This window comes from Cnephaeus nilssonii (assembly GCF_951640355.1).
Source record: "Cnephaeus nilssonii genome assembly, chromosome: 17".
Taxonomy (NCBI): Eukaryota; Metazoa; Chordata; class Mammalia; order Chiroptera; family Vespertilionidae; genus Cnephaeus; species Cnephaeus nilssonii.
Genome location: NC_137088.1, coordinates 36552682 through 36574925, shown reverse-complemented (window position 1 = coordinate 36574925; position 22244 = coordinate 36552682). Strand labels below are relative to the sequence as shown.

Below are 22244 nucleotides of genomic sequence, written 5' to 3'. Positions count from 1 at the left end.
CCTTTAATGCCAGTGTCTCAGAGCGAATACCTTACTTATCAACATGCTCAGGCCTCCACCCTTGCAGGGTCATCCTGGCATCGGGACCCTCCGCCCACAGTGTGGAAACCACAGGCCAAGAAGAATATTGGTGGGATTACATAACTACTGCAGTTTCTCTTATTGTAACCTGTGGTAATCTTACCTTATAATAGACAAATATGCAAATTGACCACACCTTCGCTACGGCCAAGCCACGCCCACCAACCATGCCCACCAGGAAACTGTTGCAGGGACGTTGGGGTGTGGCGGAGCCCAAGGCCGGGAAAGCCTCGGGCGTTCCCAGGCTTGGGTACCAGCAGGGAGCCTGCACGGATTGTAGGCAACGACCAGGGGGTCGGCTCCTACGATCTGATCTGTAGCAGGGACGCTGGGTGCGGCCGAGCCCAAGGCCGGGGAAAGCCGCCGGAGGCTTTCCCGGCCTTGGGCACCAGCGGGGAGCCTGCAGGGATCGCAGGAAACCACTGGGGTCCCTAGCAGGGATGTTGGGCTGCGATCCTTAGCAGGGATGTTGGGTGCGGCCGAGCCCAAGGCCACCGCCCGGGGCCAAGCCCCGACCCTGAAAGAAGGCAGAAGGCGGTGGCCACAGCCAAGGCCTGGGTCCCCAGTGCCGGCAGAAAACTGGTGCAGGCAGCCAGGTGAATGAAGGTCTATTGCACGAATCTTCATGCAAACGGGCTACTAGTTGAAACAATAAAAGTATGTTGAATGGATGACCTACAGCAGTTTGAATTTGCAACACACTTTATAGTTTGCAAAGTTCTTCTGCACTTATTCTCTTGCCTGATGTTATAAGAATCTGTGAAACCTAGGAGGATTCTTGGCAATTGAAGACATGGCAAAGTGATGTGACCAGGTGCACACACCCAGCGAGGGTTAGAGCTGGGATTTGAGCCTAGCTCTGTTTAACCTCCCAGCCTGGATCATTCCATCTCCAGGACCCTGGCCCTCGAGCGGGCTTGTGCCCATCTGTACTCGCTGAGGAAGGTTTGTCTGCTGGGCTTAAAAATGCCTAGGCCTGTGCTATCCAATACAGTAGCCACATGTGGCTATTGAGCACTGGAAAGGTGGCTGGTCTGAAATGCACTGTAAGTCTAAAATACACGTATAATTTTGAACACTTATTGTGAAAAAAGTAAAATATATCTCAAGTAATAATTCATTATATTGATTACATGTTGGCTTGATAATAATTTGGACATATGGAGTTAAGTAAATTATGTTATTAAAATTAATTTTGCCTGTTTCTTTAAAAATTTTTCTTTTTAATGTGGCTACTCGGAAATTTAAAATCACACCTGTGGCTTACACTAGATCTCTCTTCGACAGCGCTGATCTAAGTGATCATCTCTTTTCTTTGGATGGTGGCTTCCGGGGGGTAAGTCCAGGTTCAGAGAGGGGAGAGTGTGCTTTTCCTGGGTTGGGGTGCTGTCCCAAGTCTATCAAGCGACTGTAGAAGTAACATTATCTAACACGGCTAAAGGCACCAGGTGCCAGAGACACAAACTGCAGAAGGTGCGGAGGCCTAAAAATGTTTGTACATAATTCCCCCAAAGCAACTCTCTAGGACTTCCAAGGAGACCCCACCCCTTCCACCCGAGCTCAGCTGGGTGATGCGAGGGTCCTGACTCATGGCTGTGTGAGCACCTTCATCTCCAGGTCCCTGGCCCTTGAGCATCGTGTTGTGACCTGTTTGGGCTCTGGTTTGTGGGATGGAGTTTCTTTGAGAGCCCTAAAACAGGGAGGTGATAAGGGCCGTATCCTTTACACAGCGCTGCCACTTTCTGGCACCTGCCTAGAGATCTCTTTTCTGTATGAAATTACATCGGTGAGCCCAGCCCAAATTCCAGCTTGGAAACTGACGCGCGCTGTGCCCTCCGGCGGCTCTGCCAATGTCTCAGAGCGAATGCCTTACTTATCAACACGCTCAGGCCTCTACCCTTGCGGGTCATCCTGGCATCGGGGCCCTGGGAAAGGGGAGTGCAGCCCTGCCCGCAGTGTGAAAACCACAGGCCAAGGAGGAAGGATGAGCGCAGGGTGTGAGGACCTGGGGGTGAGCCAGGCTGGAGGTGCCCTGCAGAGGGCTGGGCGTGCAGTGCCCACGGGGATATTAGCCCGCTCCGTTCTGGGCTCAGGCTGTGAAGATGGCCATGGGCCTGGGGGCAGGGGTGGTGGGGCTGTGACATCAGGGCAGCATTTAGGAAGGCTCTCCAGCGGTCGGTACGCAAGGGCCCACCTGCCCTCATTGAACTGCTTTTAAAACCTTGTATTTTCAGCCCAAATCCTGAGAGGAGGGGGCTTTCCTAAAGTCAGACGTCCTTTTTGTTTTAGTCTTATTTCTTTCAAACGTTAGGAAATGACCTCTGAGATTAATAGTCATGTATGCACTAAGGCTATGGTGGGGCCTGTGCCTGTGACGGCCGGACTTCTGCCACCATCTGCGGGGGGGGGGGGGGGGGGGGGGGGGGGGGAGGGGGGGGAGGTGTGTGCGATGGATTTGGGCCTGCACAGTGATGTCTGCATTTTATTTTTTGTTTAAAGTTGCATTGATTGTCAATGTTTAAAAATAAGGAGAGTTTATATTAAGTCCAGATTTCTGGCTTCTCTTGGAAAAAAAAAAAAGGTAAAGATCTGGCAACACTGGGCCCGTGTCCCCACAAGGTGACACTGGCTGGGCTGAATAACGGCTGTCCCTTTAGCTAGGGTGTGGCTCTCCAGTTTGCCACAGGCCCCTGAAGGCAGGTGAGTTTGGGTTCCCATTTACATCTTCTCTGTGAGCTTCCCACGTGTCCATTCCCTTCTTCTTAGCTCTTCTTTCAACCCCAGCAATGGCCCCTGGGCACCCCCACAGACCCCCAGCTGGCTGGTCCTGCTCTCCACAGCTCACCTTCACAGAGTAGGCCAGCGAGATGGTGACGGCTAGAGGGAGCCCCTCGGGCACCGCCACCACCAGCACCGTCACACCAATGATGAAGAACTTGACGAAGTACTGCACGTAGACGGGCGTGCACTCGGGCAGCCATGGCTTCTTGTTGACCACGAAGGTGTCCACGGTGAAGTAGAGCACCAGGATGATCACTGTGATGGCTGACATCACCAGGCCTGCAACACGGGGTGGGAGGGACCTGCTCAGTGGCGTTTCTGGGGGGCGGGGGCCCTGGGAAGTGAGAGGTGGACCGAACCCTTGGCCAAAAGGGCTCTGGGGTCAGGCCAACCCTAGCTCACATCCCAGCTCTGCCACTTACTTGCTTTGTGGCCTGGGGCAAGTCCTTGACCCTCACAGAGCCTCAGTAGCTCCTCTATACAATGGGGATGCATATTTATTTCACATGGTTTTGTAAGGATCAAATGCGATCACTGCATGTAAAGTGCCTAGGACAGTGCCTGACACATAGTAGGTGCTCAAGAAATGTGTGCTGAGTGACCACGTGAATAAATAAGAACTGCCTGGATGGTGCTCTCACACAATAATGATGTGCAGTCGGTGTCATTTATTGACTCATTCATTCAGGCACTAGGGACACGGCAGTAAAGCAGACAGAGTCCCTGCCCTTGGGAAGCTGACAGTCTAGAGGTGAAGGCAGACGGGAAACAAACACGAACAAGACAATTCAGAGACAGATAACGCTGTGAAGAAGACTCCAGATGACATGCTAGATCCTGACAGGGGCCGAAGATAAGAAAACAACCTAAATGCCCATTGACGGATGAAGATCAAGGAAATGTGGTACATACATACAATGGAATATTAGTCAACCTTGAAAAGAAGGAAATCTCTGAGATGGAGGAAATCTCTGTGCCCATTGTTCCCCACCCCCTCCAGCTGCAGAGCCTCAGAGCCTTGAAAAGAAGGACAACATGGATGGACCTGGAGGACATGCTGCTGAGTGAAATAAGGCGGAGAGAGAAGGACTTGTATGAGGAATCTAAAACAGGCAAACTCCTCGCAGCAGAGAATAGAAGGGTGGCCACCGGGGCAGAGGGGAGAGGGGAAGCAGGGGTTGTTTTTCAGTGGGTATAAAGTTTCAGTTATACAAGAGGAGTACGTTCTAGAGCTCTGCTGAACGACATGGTGCCTGTAGTGACAATGGTATTGTACACTTCAAAACTGGTTATGAGGATAGATCTGTTAAATGGTTTTACCCAAAAACCACCCCGCCAAAAAAACCCCCAAAACTACAAAAGACCACAAGGAAATGTTTGGAGATGGTGGATATATTTAGTATCTTGATTGTGGTGATGGTCTCGCAGGTGTTTGCATATGTCCAAACTCATCAAGATGTACACATTAAATGTGTGTTATTTTTTATGTATAAATTATATCTCAATATAGCTAAAAACAGTGACATGGGCAGGTAGGGAGAGGCTACTTAAGCTAGGGCGGCCAGAGAAGACTTCCTGGAGGAGGTGATAGATGAGCAGACAGGTGAACGATGAGAAGGAGCAGTCAGGTGAGGACCTGGGTGAAGAGAGTTCCTGACAGAGGAAACAGTTGGGGGCCCTTTTTTTGGATGAGAAAACTCAGGGGATGTGACTTGCCCAAGGTCACAGGCCAGGGAGGCACTGTAGAATTAGCAAATGCAGGTGGCTACCTTCTGGGATCCCCTGCGATACCTTTTGGCAGTTTCTGTGCCTTAGCTGCTGTTCAGGTGCCTCTGCCAGAGGAGAATTGCTCTTGGGTGATAGGAGTCTCCTTCTCAGGAAGTGCCTGGGAATGCACTCCCCTCCAACTGGATGACCAAGATCCAATGGCTGATTTGGGGGGTCCAACACACCTACCCCTTGCTTACAAGGCGGAGCAGACCTTGTTGAGGTCCTATGCTCCAGTGTTCCCCATGGAGCAGGTGGAGACTGGGATTCCTCCCTCCCCCTCACCCCCCCGGAAACCTCAGCTGTTTTCTGGCTTCTTCCTTGGCCCTATCTCGTCCTTACTTTTTACAGGTCTCACCTGTGTGCACCCCCTCCCCAAATCCCAAGCCCACCCATCTTCAGCTCTGCTTTCAAGGGATTCAACCCAAGAGAGAAGCAGAGGTGAGATGCAAACTCAGAAGTGCTCGACTCAGAACTCCATCCTTGGCAGGGCCAAGGAGGGGAGGGAGATGAGCGAGGACTTTGAAAGCCACAACGTTGTTCTCCCCGCTTTGCGCTGCCCCGCAGTGCCATGTTTCCTGGGAGTCTTCTCCATGGTGGGGATGGAGGAAATCTCTGTGCCCATTGTTCCCCACCCCCTCCAGCTGCGGAGCCTCGGAGCCTGCTCTATCCCTCTCTGACAGTCGCCAGGGGTGGGAAGCCAAGCTCCCAGCAGCCCGGAGCTGTCACCAGGACCCCGAATTTAAATATAGACAGCCAAGCCTGTAATTTGCCTCCCTTCTCCACACTGCGGTGCCTATAATTAGAGCAGGGAGACAGCCATGGAGGAGCAAGCAGCCAGGTGGGGAGGCCTTGGTGTTTTCCACGTCCTTACCCAGAAGGGGAGTCCAAGGCCATGTCAGATGGGCAGGGCTCACCTTGCAGCTGGGCTCGGCTTCCTGGGCCAGAGGGGCTGTCACCAGCCTTCACCTGCAGCTACCAGCTCAGCTGGGAAGCCCAGCTTGTCGTGCTGGGGATCCTGGCACTGCTCCCAACCTCTTGAATCTTTCCTGTGCACTGCAGCTGGGGTGCTCATTATAGAGTCCAAAACGCATCCCTGCCATCCCCTGATCAAACCTCTTCCATGGCTACCACTGTCCTCAGGGTAACGCCTGCAAACTCCAGGCCCGACAGGACCTGCCCCCTCTCCAGACACTACACCCGCCAAGTGCTAAACACTCTGTGCATAATCTCCTTTAATCCTCATAGCAACCAGTGAAGTGGGGACCACTGGGCATCCCAATTTCACAGACCAGGAGGCAGGAGTTCAGAGCTAGGGGAAGTTACTTGCCTAAGTTCTCACAACCTTAGCTGGACAAGAACACAGGCCGTGTGCCCCCACAACTCAGGCTTTCAGCTTCACTCTTCTCTCTAAGTGCTAACTGAGCACCTACTGTGTAAGGACTCAGATGGAGAAGGGTGTGTCTCAGGGACCATCTCATGCAATCCACCACTTTACAGATGAGGCAACTGAGGCCCAGTTTGGGGCAGGGCCCTGCCTGGGGTCCTACTGTGTGTCCCCCCTCGTACCCTGCACACTCACCCGCCTTGCCGATCTGCACAGCCAGCTTGGTGAGCTTGCCCTGGAGCACCGACTTCTCCTTCTTGTGCATGTTGGCCTTCTTCTTGTCGTCAGCATCACCACCCTCAGCACTCTTGAGGGGCTGCATCTCCATGGCGGCGGCCCCATCCTGCTGTTTGGCTGCAGGTGGCAGAGCACACATGTGTACACACAGACACGCACAGACACACAGACATGCACACACACAGGTCAGCTTGCAGGGTGGGGATGCTGGCCCCCACCCTGCCTGCCTGGGGGAGTGTGGTGAGATACCCACTGCCCTGCCTGGGCCCCTGCATGGCCGGCACAGAAGCCCTGAGATGGGGGTGGTGTCTTGTCTCTTACAGCCAGAGACACTGCAACCAGGGCCACAGCCTGCCTGGGGCCTGGAATCCAGGACACAGCAGGGAGTGACAAGGCTCCACCCTGGACTCCCAGCAGGAGTGAGCTGGAGGCTCCTTTGGGCCTTCTCCCAATGACCTGTTGGCTTTTCCCACATTCAAATAAGACACAGGCGTGGGCTTTACCCAGTGGTCCTTGGGTCATGTCGTTGGGATATTAAGTAATCACCAGACAGCAGGGACAAAAAAAAGAGACTTAAAGGTAAAAGAGAGTGTCCCCATCCATGGGTGCCAAGCCCTCTCCTCATTCAGATCAGGACTAACTAGTGGCCCGAGGTCCTATTCCTTATCCCCTAAGAACCTCAAAGAACCAGCTTCAAGGTTTTAGCTAAACGGGCAGCAGAGCTCAAAGGCTGGGGAGAAGCTGGCTTGCAGGTGTCCCATCCTCATCAGGTGATGCCTCCATTTGGCCTGGTGCCACGTGAATCATAGCTATACCCCCCCAAAGACGCCAGGCACCCATAGTTGCAGCTGCATCTGCCTCTGGCATAGCCCTCAGAACCGGTGGGGAGGGGCCACAGGGACCACAGGACCCGGTTAATACAAAAGGGTTACCTTTGCTCTGGCTGGTGTCCACAGTGCCATCCTGCATTTTACCTACACGACAAAGAATTTTAACAGACAACAGAGAACAGACAACACACATCGGTCATCACAAAGATGCCACAGGGCCACGGACATTCATGTCACAGATGGAGGAAGGGCCAAGCCGACTCCATCCCTCCACACAGGATACTGGGGATGCCTCAGAGACAAGAACAAACCTGCCAGCGCGTTGGCTGCAGGTCTGTCTTGATTCTCTGGGGGCTTGGAGCGAGTGTTTCTGTGGGAATTATTTTGCCCTTAGGCATCTTACAGGTTAAAGGACAGCCTTGACGGTAGAAGGGACCAGTGTTGGCTTGCAGGAAGCAGAAGAATGAGAATTCTCAGGTTCCCATGAGTAGTTTGATTGGTGCCTTTTGTGGGCTGAGAGGAGGCAAAGGAAGATGAGAGAGAGAGAGAGAGAGAGAGAGAGAGAGAGAGAGAGAGAGAGAGAGAGAGAGAGAGACTAGAATGGGACATGGGAAGAGTTTGGTTACTGTGTTCCTTGGTTCCTGGCTCCAGGAGAAATACTACTACTTTCTCCTTTTCCTTCTGAAGGGGTGTGAAGCCACAGCATGGACAGCCCCATGCCCAGCCTGATAGAGAGTGACCCATGCAAAGGGTGGGCTCTGAGGTACCCCAAGAGTGTCCAGGGGCCTTGGTGGGAGTATCCCAGCTCCCAGGGGAAGCTGCCAACCTCCTTTCTGTTTGGATGTGTGCTCTTCATTCTGAGGTTGACCAGCTCAGACAACATTAGATAGGAAAGGTCAGGTTGGTGGGCTCCCATGGGTGCCCCACCCCTGGCCCTGCATACCAGGGTCTGATGTTGTCTAGTGCTGGAGAAAGGTTGAGTCTAGAGCTTCCCACCCCTTAATCAGGGCTGCCTGGGAGGCCCTGTCCACAGCTAGAGGTGTAGGCTGTATTGGCAGGTGGGAGAAACTGGAGGCTCCTATCTGGTGGCTGAGACACCTGCCTTCACCTGTTGGCACTGCGGAGAGGGACACCCTCTCCACCAGGTCTGCCCACTAAGCTCACCCAGAACTTTGCATGCAGACCTCACCACCTCTGGAGGAGTCTGAGGAGGTCAGCTACTCCAGGACATTTGCTGCAAAGGTGAGTCCCACAGCTCACGTTCCGGAAGAACCCACCATGTGCCAGGTGCATACATGACCTCCATGATGTCATCTAGTCCTCACCACATCCCTACAAGGACGCTCCTATATTTATACCCACTTACAGATGAGAAACTGAGGCCTGCCCGAGTCCCAGTGCGTAAATGGAGAGCTGGCTCCAAAGTGTGTGCATGTTTCCACCCAGCCACCTCTCAGCCCTCTGAGCCCAGGGGAGGGGCACTGAGGTGGCACTGGGGGACTGGGCTCCCAAAGCCCCTGTTTGACACCAACTTGCTGTGTGGCGTTCCTCTCCCAGCCTCTGCTCCTACCTCTGTAAAATGGGGATTCAAGGTTCACCCCCCAGAACACCTAAAAGTGCCTTAGTAATAATCACGGGCCCATTCAGCCTTTTGCAGTGTGCAAGTGTCAGTCTTCCCAACGCCCTGCAAGGCGGGCTTTTCTCACTCATTTTACAGATGAGGAAACTGAGACCAAGGAAGGTTTAGAGGCAGTTCTCAAATAGGGCATCCTGGGGCTATGTTATTAGTTCCATCAACAGTGTCATCACCATCACCACACCCCATTGTAGGGACTTGGTGGTGGTGGTGGGGGGGTCGGGAACAGTGGCCTTCCTGGACCTCAACCCCACTCTCTTTCTCTCCACTGCCTCTCACAGCAAAGGCTCAGTGGCCCACCTGGGATCAAAGAGAAAGGCCCCGCTGCTCTATTGTAAAATTCTTTCTACCAGATTAAGAAACAAAATAGAAAAAGGCCTTTTTAGAGCAAAGAGAAATGAACTACAACAATTATTTTTATTTTAAAACATAACTATGAACTGGGCACCAGAGGACTCCGCTTCAGTAGTTGCTTTTAGAGGGCACAAAGGGGCCTTTATTTGTATTGCATATTATCAGGGGCAATAGCCCGTGCGTGTGCCCATTAACCAAGCTAGCAATTTCCTCTTTTATTTCCACAGTGACCACGTGGCCAGAAAAATAATCAGCAATGCATATGTCTGAGGAAGGGAGTTGTGTTCCGGGTGTGCTCTGGTGCAGATGGCCTGATTTTTCAGAAGCAAAGGACTTACTGGGGCTCTCCTCAGCTAAACGGGGGCTCGCCTGGCCCTGAACTGTGGCGGGACAGCCAGCTCTGGCCCCATGTGGGACCTGGAGGATGGACTGTGTTTCAGGGGAGCTGGGATGTCGGACAGGACCTAAGATGAGGAACTGGGTGGAGACTAGGAGGCCCCTCTGCATCCGATGCCAGATGCAGCTTGGCCAAATGGGTCTGTTCCCTTCAAGCATCACCGGGGACATGAGTGTGAAAAGCATGGATGTGGAGGATTCATGGAGAGGTGACCTGCCTCTCTGGGGAGACAGACCACTAATGAGGAGACCTGGCAGATGTCATTCGTCTTCCCAGCGTCTCCATTTCTTTCTTTGTGAAATGTTACAATTTCAACCAAGGTGAACTTATGAAAAGCACCGCTAAGTGCCCTGTAAACGTCTGGATTTAAGAGTGATGTATTATTTATCACGATTATAAGAGATGTACTAAACAGTGATTACATTTATAATCATAAAAAATAAAATAATAATGGCAGTCATAAGCCTCCAAGATGAATGGCGCCCAACCATCTTTCAGTTGGGTGGGGTTTGGGAGAGTAAAGGCAGGGGGAATACTGCCACTAAATTTGTTTTCTATCTCTAATTTGTTTTCTATCCTGATTTGGCTCAGAGGAGGGAGGGAGAAGGGACAGTAATTCTCTCACTCACCACGCCTCAGCCCCGCACCTCTCAACCTCTATGCACTCTCTCGGAGCCTGGAGAGCTTGACAGGATGCAGATTTTCATTCAGTAGGTCTGGGGTGGGGCCTAAGCTTATGCATTTCTAACAAGCTTCTAGGAGGTGCCCAGCCTTCTGTTCCTCTGATTGCATTTTGAGCAATGGCTTAGAGCACTGTTTCCCAAAGTATATTATGCAGGCATAACGATCCCACAGATAAAGTCAGAAAACGTCCTCCAGCCAAATCAGACTGGGAACCCCTGCATGGCTCTGTAACTCGCCACTACACACCAGCATATTCAAGGCAGTGAGGAGTCCTGCCACCAGGAAAGACACCAATTCTATCCAGAGGTTCTTACACATCTTTGACCACAGGATCTTTTTCTTGGGGGAAAGACCTCTTACTATCCTTGTGAAGTTTCAAGACACACTCCATCGGGAAATTCTGGATCAAGCAGAGTAACACGCACTTTAGAGCCAGCCAGGCCTGGGTTCAAATCCCAGCTATGTTACTTTCTAGCTCTGTGACCTTGGGCTAGGGTCTTGATCTCCTTGAGCCTCAGTTTCCTCATCTTTAAAGTGGGATAATAAACTCTGTATCATAGGGTTGTCATGAGGATTAAGTAAGATGGCAAGCATAAAATGCTTGCAAAGTGCCTAGGTGGAGGAGAAATGTCAGTTCCCCATCTTTCCTGCAGTTTTTCTTGGGGTACTTGGAGTTTTCTGCTATAGTTTGGAAGTGAAGGTGCACTTTTTTACGAACCGGCCAGCCCAGATGCAGGCTCATTGCCCTGGGGGAGGCAGGATGCCACATCCTGTTTCCTTCCCTCCTAGGCTTTGGGTTTGCCTACGTTTCTCTCTGTCATCCCTTACCACCCCTCCCTGACGAATGACACCTCCCACAACCCAAGCTGTCTTGCATTCTCCTCCTGCTCCTGAAATAGACCCACATCCAAATTAGCCCTTCTTGGGAAGACGCTGCTTGCAGAAGTGTCTTGCCCAGCCCCTGACATCTCTGAGGTGCTTCCATTTTTGGTCTGGGGCAGGATGAGGTGGGACAAGATCTCCATGTTTTCCAGGAGTGGTGAGGAGTAAATGATACAATGGATGAGAAACCCACAGCCGGGTGCCTGGTATGCAGCGATGCTGGGGCACTGGCTTCATGACTGAGCCCGAACAGCTCTCAGCAGTTCAGAAACAGCCTGGGTGACTATCTTGCTACCTAATTTGGGAACAGGGAACTTGTCTGAGTAATAGAAGCTTCACCGCTCTGAAGACGAAAGGGTAGAGACTTAAGAAATCTAAAGGCTTGGAGGCAAGTGCATGGAACTCCTCCCTGCCAGTGTGTGAGGAGGTAAGACGCAGACCAGCTACAGTGGCAGCTCCCTCCCCGAGGGGGCCAGTCAGAATGCAGAGACCCAGGACAAATGCTCCAGCACAGGCAACAGCAAGAAACACCAGTCCACATCTGAGGGACAGACCAGGCCTGAGCCCAAGCGAACCCCTTGCCCATTCGCTCCGTGAAAGAGAAGAGGAAGAAATGTCTACTGGTGGCTCAGCCATGCTAAGGGGTGGGGCCAAAGAGCTGAAACTTGGCCTGGGTCCCCCAGCCTCGAGGTAATTTTAGAGTCGAGGACTGGAGCCTTCACTGGGCACCCAGACTCCAGCTTCAGCCCAGGTCCTGACCCCAGGCTTTCTTCCCAAAGCGGGGGCCAGGAACGTACTTAGGAGAGGGCCACACAGGTGGGACATTGCTTCTTGGGGCCAAATCTGAAGCCAAAGTCATGTTCCTCTTCAGGGCTCCACTGAGGGTTGGGGAGGTCAAAGGTCCCACAGGAGCCAGTGCCATTTTGGTGCCGCAAGGGGGCGTGGAGCTGATTCCTGGTGGTGGCTTCTCTCTTAAGCGCCTGCCCCATGTGAGAGGACGACTGTCCCAGAGCTGTCCATGCACATCCAAGATCTGTGCGGTCCAGAATAGGGAGAGGCCAGCCCAAAGTTGGGGGTGGAGGAGAAGACACCCATCCACCCGAGACCGAGAGCTTGCCACGGGAGACGTACCATTGACTAGGCTGGCATTTGCACTATCTGCAGCATTTGAACCTGCCGCACCATCGGCCGCTGCGGGGGTGGGAGGGATGGAAAATGCAGTGTGTCACAATGGAGAAAAGCAACAATGCAGAACAGCAACAACAATAAAGACATGAACCAACTTGTGGCAAGTAACATGACTATAGTCTTCAAAGAAAATCTCCGTTGGAGATCAAGAAACTCAAATTCAGGGGTCGGGGTGAAATGTTCTCATAGAGATGCCACAGAAGTCAGGGGGGAAAAACTCAGGCATGGAGGGTCATTGAAATAAAACATGGAAGATGATCAATGTGGTTAGGCGGGATGGCACTGTTCTGTGGTGAGGTCTACACCGATGCACCCAGTTGGCCCAACCAATCAGGTAGGGGTTCCCGTTAGAGAGAGTTCTATGAGGAGAGGGGTTCTGGCTTCCCATCAGAGGGGCCAATGGCACAGAGTCAATTTAAGACATTCGACAACTGGTGCACTGTGGCCCTGGCCATTCCGAATGGGTATTGCTATGATCACCATCCCTTGTTCCAGCAAAACATCCATTGAGGGCAGTGACTTAGCAGGATTCTTGCCCTTAACTCAGGTCACCACCCATGGCCACCTCCTCCTTCCTAATCAGCACTTCCCGTCATTTAAAAGGCGACATCAAACATGTCACATTCTGTGCACGAGACAGAGAAGGTCCTAGCGAGTTTCCCTTAATTTAGAAATTAAAAGATGATACAAGATGGTCAAATTCACTTGTGTTGTTTTTTCTTGGGACGGGGGAACAGGTTCTGTGGGAAGGAGAGGGAAGAGACTGCTGGGTGAAGTGGACACACCGTGGGTAAGGGGAAGCCAGCCAGGCTCTGTGGGGATGTGCAGGGGAGCAGGGTTGTGGGGGTCCCATGGTGACGGGCCCCTGAATGTATGTGTGTGGGGCTGAGGCCCATGTGGAGACACTGGCGATGCCATTGGCATTGGCCCCCAGGATGATGCACTGGAGGAACAAGTAGGTAGCATGAGGTGCTGGCTTGTCCTGTGGGACTGCCATCACCTGGGGCACAGCTGAGGGTCTGGCAGTGCCCCTGCAGTCAGGGAGCCTCCTCCAGCTGTGTGCTGGTGTCTAGGGCCCAGGCTCAGTGGTCAAAGGCTGCTGCTATTTCTAAAAGCCCCATCTACCCTGAAGGGTGTCTTACTGTACCTGGTAGCTGAAGGCCATCCCCCTTCTTCACACCTGTGTGATGATTTTTGAGACATATTAATGAAGGAGAAGCACACAGCCTCATCTGTGTACACACACACACACACACACACACACACACACACACACACACACACACATCCTGGCGTGCCCAAGGTCATCTGGACATGGGGACTCACAGCTATCAGGCTTTAAGCCATGTCCCTGATGGAGATGATGGGATGGCAGTGCTGAGGGCCCCAGCCCCAGCTGTGCTGCTCACGAGGATGTAAGGGGCAAGGCTGTACCCATCTTCCTGTGCCATGTTGCCTCCACTTCCCACCTCTTCCCTCTACACTGATGCCCTCATTTCATTGGAGTGTAAGTAAATATTGAGTGAGGGACTCTGTCCTGTGCTTTGGGGCAGGAGAGGCCTGTCTTCCTACTGGCATTTTAAAAAACACAGTTTGGCTTGTAGGAGTCTCTGCCCCTAACCCAGGCCCCAGTGAGGCCAAGGAAATAGTAAAGGTTGCTGCATCCTGTCCAACTGCCCACATCTACTCAACTGCCTGTAACCTGGGGCCACAGCAGGCCAGCTTCTATGTCATGGACACTGTTCTGACATGCTCTGGGCCTCTTGGCCAGGACTTTGTTCTCAGTTTCAACTTCAGCTCTCCTCTTGCTCTCCAGATATGGATTTCACAGATCACACCTTAGTTCCATTATCCCTATTGGTGAGGAAGCCATAATCTTAAGGTAACCCCACTAGGAAATGGGTTTCACCCTTGGGGACAAGTTATTTTTGATCGTGACCCAGGCTCTGTGCCTGGTTGACCTTTGAGAACTGGAGGTAGCAGGGCTGCCCCTAAAACTCAAGGACAGGTCACCTGCTATCATCTCCTTCTCTTGGACTTCAGAAGGTCTGAGTGTTGGGGACCCTCCTCTGGAGCTTGGGGAAGGAGACAAGACAAAAGACTAAAGATGTGAGAGGGGGCTGTTCTGACCAAGTGTGAGTGTTGGGTGAGGAGCTGGCCATTCCAGGGCTAGAGGCCTTGGCTCTTGTGTCTTCTGAGCATTCCTCTTCTCCTCTGAGAGGCAACTGTAGCCCAGGCTGCTAGCCTGGTGCTCTGAGGAGGGCCCAGGGAAGAAGGACTATTGTTTCCAGGGGGAGGAGGAGCCAGAACCCAAGTGAGGTGGAAGTGTCAGGAGCATCTGAGAGGGGCTCATAGTAGTTGACTTGGAACCACCTTCCCTAGAAGCTTCTCTGCCCACATCTGGGGAGAATCTGTGATGAGTGGGTTTGCCACTCTGCTCAGTGGAGTTGAGAAGAGTGGAGAAATATTCCCAGGTGGAGATTTCTACTTGATAAGAGGGGTGCAGATGGGACCAGGTTACACTTAAGGCTGGAGACTCAACAAATGCACAGCACCCTTGGCCTGGCCCAATGGTGGAGGAGGAGGGGTTTCTATGACATGACTGGACAAGACAGAGACTGGGACAAGACCCTGGAGATGGAACAGACAGAGCCCTCCTGGCATGAACAGGGCCTTGAGGATGCAGGATGTGGCTGTTGGCACAGGGTATGGACATAAAAGGCACTCAATAACTATTTTGTGGAGTGAATGATTCAACAACAAAAAAGTGGCCTTAAGAGCTCCTCTCCTGGTCCACAACAGGGTGGGCTTACCTTTCTTGTCTTTCTTCTCTTCCTCCTCACCACCGGCCCCCAGCAAGGTAAAGATAATGCCAGTCTGAGAGTTCACACCCACAGCGGTCACCACCATCCGTCCAGAGCCCTCCATCACATGGGTCCCTGGAGAAGGGGATGGAAGCCAAGTTACCATTGCACGGCCCAAGTCCCCTCCCCAAAAGAGTGGAAGGGATTCCATCCAGAGTCTTCTGGCAATTTGCCTGTTGAGGTCCAAGGGTACTGCCCATAGTTAAGGTTCAAACTATGAACCTTTTAGGATGATTTCACTTTGGGACAGCACTGTGATGGGCTTGGGGCTCAAACACTGCTATACCTCAGTTCTTAGGCCTCCAGACAGCTCAGGCCTACTACCTGCCATGCTCTCTTGGAGATTCCCTCCTACCTCTATCTCTCTTTCGCTTCTCCTCTCTCACCCTTATAGGCCAAGCAGGGACCACTCTCTTTTTTCCTTATTGATTTATCTAGAATGAGACCTCATTTTGCTTAATTCTATAACCAGCAAAGAAATGCCAACTAAGACCTTTACAGGACTGCTTAAAGTGGGCACCACCCTCACTTTAAAGATCTGGTTAAAGAATTCAGGGCTCTGTAATATTGGGTGAAAATAATGACATCTTTAGTTTTACAAACATCTACCTGAAATGTGGCATTTCCCCCCATTAGGAATGTAGGCAACAAACCCCATTAGTGGTAGTGGTGCCCCAACACCATCACACATGTTACAAGAATCACAGGTTTTTTCATATCGCTTGGCAGCTGTTGCAGATATCATGATACTCACCCTTACTTTACAAATAAGGCAGTTATTAAACTGACTGCTGATCTTGTTATGCAGTGTGCTAATGAAAAAGCCCATGCATCCCTATACCACACATTTTATTACTTTACTTCAATCTCACTGTCTTCCTTTGTCACCCAGTATATTTTGCTTTATGCATTTCAAAGTATAATTCCAAGTAGGGGTGGCACATGATGATACCAGACTTCCCCAGGAGTCTGTGGTGCAAGAAAAATTAAGAACCTCTTTCTTGGAATTTTAGATTTTTTAAACTGGGTTTCAAAGGGCCCTGAATTTTTTTCAGGGGGCAGCGGGAATAGTTGTGGGGGGTGAGAGGCCTTTGGTCAGAGTGGCTCCATTTTTATTTATCTTTGGGGTTTCTGTGTCAGCTTTTGTTTGACTAGAGTGTCTTGTTGCTAGTGTAAGGCAGGCCCCATCCACTGTACAGGTCAGGGAACAACTTGTCCAAGTCCACTTAGGAAGTCTCCTGCAGAATGAGGATAAAATGCAAAGGTAACCCCCCTGCAAAAGTGGTAATCTATACTAATAAAAGGGTAATATGCTAATTAGACTGGGTCGACGGGACATCTTCCGGTCGTCCTGCCTTCCTTCCGGACAAAGCCACAGTGGCGAGGGCTGAGGCAAAAGTGGTTAGGGGCGATCAGGCCAGCAGGGGGGAGCAGTTAGGGGCGATCAGGCTGACAGGGGAGGGCAGAAAGGGGCGATCAGGCCGGCAGGGGAGGGCAGTTAGGGGCGATCATGCTGGCAGGAGAGGGCACTTAGGGGCAATCAGGTAGGCAGGCAAAGGGGTTAGGGGCAATTAGGCAGGCAGGCAGGTGAGCGGTCCCGGATTGCGAAAGGGATGTCTGACTGCCGGTTTAGGGATTGGGCCTAAACCGGCAGTTGAACATCCCCGAGGGGTCCCGGATTGGAGAGGGTGCAGGCTGGGCTGAGGGACCGCCCCCCCCCCCCCCCCGTGCATGAATTTCATGCACCGGGCCTCTAGTTCTATATAATAAAATATTATTCAGTCTTAAAAGGGAAGGGAGTTCTGACACATGCTACCACATGGATCAGCCTAGAGGACATAATCCTAAATGAAATAAGCCAGTCACAGAAAGACAAATACTGTTTGATTCTATTTACATGAGGCTCCTAGAGTAGTCGGATTCAGAGACAGAAAGTGGGATGCTGGTTGCTGGGGGCTGCGGGCTGGGGGTAGGGGGATGGGGAGATAGTGTTTAATGGGGACAGTTTCAGTTTTACAAGATGAAAAAAGTTTTGGAGATGGATGGTGGTGATGGCTGCACAACAATATGAACACACTAGGAAGTCATGGAACTGTACACTTAAAAATGGTTAAAATGGTCAATTTTATGTTATGTGTATTTTACCATGATAAAAGAATTGGAAAAATATGGGGGGAAAAGAGAAACCACTGAAGCTGTGGCCTCACTGAGGAAACAAGGTGACCCTAGCGAAGGCGCTGGGACCTGGTACAGGAAATGAACAGCAGCTACAACAGCCCAGGCCTGACATCCGGAGGCTGCTGGCCCTTTATCCTCAGTGGCGTTGGAAACACATAGCTACTGGGTCCTGAAGCTTTCTCAGAACAGATGGGCCACTCACAAATAGAGAGTTGGCACCTGGGACTGACTGACTGGGTCAGTCAGTGGTGTCACCTGCAGAGGCTCAGGACACACCTGGGGAGGCCCCCTCAGTCCTGCCAGTGGCCACTCTCTTTAGTAAAGAATAGTTAGGTGCCCATTTTCCCCCCGATTTTAATTTTTACCACTCTGGGTAGAAAGCTCTCTACAATGCAGCACATACTTCTTTCTTCAATAGAGAAGTCAGAATGCAGTCTGGTCTGAAGCAGTCTTGGGCTGTCCTCAGGCTGCACAGTAAGAACTATGTTGAGTTTGCAAGACAGTGTTTGAGGGGCCCGATGGCCATGGATGCTGACCCCCAATACTAAACAGCCCTGATGACTTGCTTCTTGAATCAAGTTCTGCTTTTTAGAGTTTTTCCTTCTTTCCTCTCAAGATTGATTGCCTCTTCTCCCCATTATCGGGGTAACTTGTCTCTAACAGCCTTCTCCTTGTTTTCCAATTTGCTTCAGATTTGAAGTCTAAGTCAACAAACTCATTAGAATTGTATCTAAAATAAGTGTCAAGAAGTTCTGAGTCAGGACTGGAAGTACTTCCCTTAAAGTAAGGAAATCTATTTCTACTTTCCAAGGTGTTTCACCCACTCCGTCCCTTTCCTTCTAGGATCTGAACAATCGTGAGATTGTGCGTGTATCTGTGTGAAAGTGCGCATGTGTGTGCATGTGTGTGGTGTTCTAGCCTTGGCTTCCAGTATATCAGGATCTTAAAGTGCAGACAAACACACTCCAGGAAGTTCCTTTAAGGCAGGGAAAAGTCAGTTTGTCCATCCATGAATGGGTAAACTAAGTCATGAGGTTCCCAGGGGGTCAATAAACCTGGCAATCTGTAACAGAACCCAGGTCCTCAGACATGAGCTCTTCTGCTTGCTCCTTGCCCATTCTCAGGACAGAAGGACAGTGAGGACCACAGAATGAGCTTGGACACTGATTCTAGGCCAACCATCCCAGGCCTGGTGTCTTTCTATCACAGGCAGACCCTGCAGCCTAACTAGCCCGTAAGGAGCACAAACAGGGAGAACCAGGGCCCAGTAATGGGACCCTGGATAATATGATAACTTGCTGCTAAAATGCTTTGTGGTGCACCAGCTCAGCTTGTGTGTGGGCTGTCAGGAGGGGTTGTTAAATGCCAGCAGTGTTAGATAGCTGAGGAAACTGAGGCCCAGAGAGGTCATGTGGGGGTGGGGTCATTGTAGATCTTTAAAGGTGAGGGAGGAACACACTTCATGCATTAAGAGTGCAGGCAGCACTGCCGGTACTGGCACTACCTTCTGGAGGACACCTGCTCTCTGCAGGCAGTGTGCTAAGCCCCTCACAGCAGTCATCTCTGAGTCTTCACACTGACCCTCAGTTTATGGAGGAGGAAGCTGAGACTCAGGGAGAAGTGGCTTGCCCAGGGTCACAGCTGGTGAGGGGCAGAGCCAGGCTTTGAACTTCCTGTCTGAAGTGGATAGAGACTATCTTCTTTGTCAACTGTCCCTCCAGGAAACAAGGTCTTCACACCCTGATCTCAAACACATTTGTGAAAGTCTGTTCTGCCTGGGTGGCAATGGAAATACTGCTCCCCACCTCCCCAGCTCTAGGTGGGATGGAAAAAGACACAGGGGGCCAATTTCCACCCAAGATAATCAGACCCCAAAATCACCTTCTAATCTAATCACTCCCATCATTGCAGGGAGCTGGCGGCTTTGCACTGGGAGGCAGGGAGGAGGGAGGAAGGAGGAGGAAGCCAGGGAGGTGACCTTTGGCCATAACTCAGGGGACAACATAAGGCACAGCCCCCTGCCCAGCCTCAGATGAGCCCCAGGTGGTCCTCCAGGCCCCAGCAGTAGATGGGACACCAACCTCTCCTTCTGGCCCTCCCTCGTTCTGTGCCCCAGTTTCAGCTTTGACCACTGTCCCCCAGCTCAGACACCTTCCAAAATTCCCCAAAGTCCAAATTCGGTCAGTACCCCCTGTGTCAGACCTTGGCCTTCTTCTGGCCCTTGACCACTGATTCTTGCCCTGTGGCCTCTGCCTTGGGAATGTGCATAGCTCACTGGGCCTTTGTGTCCAGTCCCCCACCCACTTTGCTCACACAGTTACTGAATACCCTTCCCCTACCTCTCATCCAAAACTTCCTCCTCAAGGGTCCTTCTCTCCTACCAGGATCTCTCTCCTACAAGGACCTCAGGGCCTGGCTGTCCCTTCTGCCAGAGGAAGAATTGAGTGTACCAGGTCATCCCCCCTACACTGTCACACCCCAGCTCCAGGATCCTCTACAGAGGGCAATGCTTAACCCCAAAGCCTGTGGCTGTAAAGGCAGAACCACAGGCATTCAAATAAAAGGTTGGATGACTAAATCTCTCAATGGAAAACTGTAGGGTCTTTGGGTAGGGACCAAGGTGAGAACCCCTTGTGTATGGGGGCCCTGGCAGGGCCTTGCACCAAGACTTCACTGTCCATGGTCTCTTGGGCACCATCCTGTAGCTCCCACCTCATCGAAGCTCCCATGGAGCCCTTCAGGATATACAAGCATGGTGGGGGTGGATGAAGTGAGCCCTGGGCTAAGGAGTAGGGGACCTGGGAACCAGTCTGGTATTTGCTTCTGATTTGCTGTGTGACCTGAGGCCAGCCCTCTCCTCTCTGGACCTCAGCTTTGTTCTCTGCAAAATGGGGAGGCCTGGCTTAGGTCTCACCTCTCAGTGATGAAGTCTGGGTCCCCTGGTCCCTGGAGACAAGGGCCATCCCTGGCTGGGATAGGGCAGCCTCCATTAAGAGGCTACCTCTTGGAAAGTTTGGATTTCAGTTAAGATGGGGCCATCAGAGGCTTGTGTGGATAGATGACCAAACGTGAAGCCTCCTGCCAGGCCACACGTTTCATCTGATGGACAGATATTGTGGAGTGCCAACTCTGTGCTGGGCTCTGGGGCCGGAAGGGAGGGTCTCTTGTGATCTCTGCCCTCCAGGAGCTCACAGTCCAGCTGGGTTTGAGGGGAGCAGACAGGCACACAGATCAATAACAGCATAAGACAACAGAGATCTGAGGACCCAGTGTCCTGGCAGGGGGCACAGCCCAGGCAAAGGTGGGAGGTGGGACAGGCGACGGCAGTGGATCAGCTGGGCTCATGAAGGGAGGAGTGGGAGAGAAGCAGGACCATGGAGCAGCCTGTGTGAGGGCTGCAGAGTTGGGGTTTGCTTGGTGTTCAGCAGGGAGCCACTGGGTGAGGGAAGAAGAGAACTAATCTTCATTGAGCTGGTTCACTGTGTGTCAAGTACTATCTGAGCTGCTTTCTCCACCTGGCCCTCACAGTTCCTCTGTGAGTAATCATCATCTCCCTCCCATTTCACAGACAGGAAAGTTGCCCCAAGAGGTCATCTCCACATTCAGCTGAGAGGGCAGAGCTGGGGTGGAGTGAGGGTGGGGCTCTAGTCTCTGTTTTTCCCACCTTGCCGGGAAGGCTTATGGCAGAGTTGGAAGGCAGGAAGCTAGACGAAGGCAGGAAAGCGGTGGAGGAGCTGTGTCAGCCGTCCAGCTCCTGTCCGTCTGTGAGAGAGAAAGGAGCTCAGGCCCAGGGAACACTGTGGCTTCTGCCAACTGGACAGCTTGTCATATCCCACCGGAACCTTACCTTTAACCAGGTAGCAGAGGGCAGGCCAGAATCTTCCTGACTGCAGGCCGAAGCTCATCTCTACCTGAGACTTGCTATGAGCAGTAGCAAGTGGGGTACACTGAGCCCTTGTCTGCAGAGCTGGAGGGGTCTAGTTTTACAAAATGCAGCTTTTGAGCCAAGAAAAGGCAAATGGCTGACTGTGGTTGCACAGCGCCTGAGGCATAGGTTAAGGCTTGTTCTCCCAGTTTTGACTTCCCAGGCCTCTCTCTGGACAGGAAAAGGGGTAAGGTCATACCTTCCAAAAGGTCTCTTTCTGGGGTAGAGATGTGAAAAAGGAATGGAAGCCATTTCTGGGGATTATCATCTGCCTCTAGGCACAAGCACCAAGCAAAGCTATACGATTCCCAGCCCCGTTGCTAACAGTAATAACGCACACTTGCAGAGCACTAGACAGTTGGTAAAGTGCTTTAGTGCCTGTGAGCCTGTCTCCCTCACAACAGCCCGGTGAGGTAGGTTCTGGTGCAAGCATAACCCCAAGCCCCTCCAACCACCCTGGCCTCTCTGCCCAGGGTCACACAGCAGTGAGCGATGGAGCCGGGACTTGAGCCCGTGCTCTATCCACTACACCCCACTGCCTCTCATGGAGAAGAGGCAGGGTAGTGTAATGGAGAGAGCATGGGCCGAGCAGCAGACTGGGCTTTCCAGCGTCAAGATATCATCCTAGGCTCCCGGAGGCGGCAGCAGTGGTGGCAGGTGTGGCTCTCCATGCTTGGCCTACCACTCGGTGGGCAGGGTGGGCAGCAGGCCCAAGGGGGTTTGCTGATGCCCTGTGCAACCTTGTGCTGTTAACACCCTGACTCCAGTGGGGATGGAGGAGGCTGGGGGTCCTGTAGGGGGCAGAGCTAATGGGCCTCCTGGAGCCAGGCCCTGCTGCTTTTGAGGACAAACCCTCACCCTGGCCCCCGGGGCCCTTCCATGGCCACACTGATGGCACCTAGTTGTTGGCTTCCTGATGGAATTTACCACAAGACATTTCAAACAGGCCATGCGGCTGGGTAATAGAAGTCACGGGGCCCTTGGAGGAGAGCTCACTCATGGGGGCTGCAGGAGTACAGGGCTGGGGGGCTAGAGGGCTAGAGGGCTAGGGTC

General features: G+C 52.1%; 1 protein-coding gene across 5 annotated transcripts in view; it reads right to left on the bottom strand.

Moving 5' to 3' along the window:
• The window catches only part of ATP2B2 (ATPase plasma membrane Ca2+ transporting 2), a 371353-nt gene that overhangs the window by 57550 nt on the left and 291559 nt on the right, over positions 1 to 22244 (bottom strand). For 4 of the 5 annotated variants that reach the window (XM_079795180.1, XM_079795181.1, XM_079795182.1 and 1 more), the window contains 6 exons: positions 15038 to 15163; positions 13372 to 13404; positions 12168 to 12227; positions 7186 to 7227; positions 6212 to 6370; positions 2927 to 3141 (listed from right to left, as the gene is read on the bottom strand). In XM_079795180.1, coding sequence (XP_079651306.1) covers positions 2927 to 3141; positions 6212 to 6370; positions 7186 to 7227; positions 12168 to 12227; positions 13372 to 13404; positions 15038 to 15163 — 635 coding nt within the window. The remainder of the gene's footprint in view (positions 1 to 2926; positions 3142 to 6211; positions 6371 to 7185; positions 7228 to 12167; positions 12228 to 13371; positions 13405 to 15037; positions 15164 to 22244) is intronic. The other variant, XM_079795184.1, reaches the window with a different exon arrangement.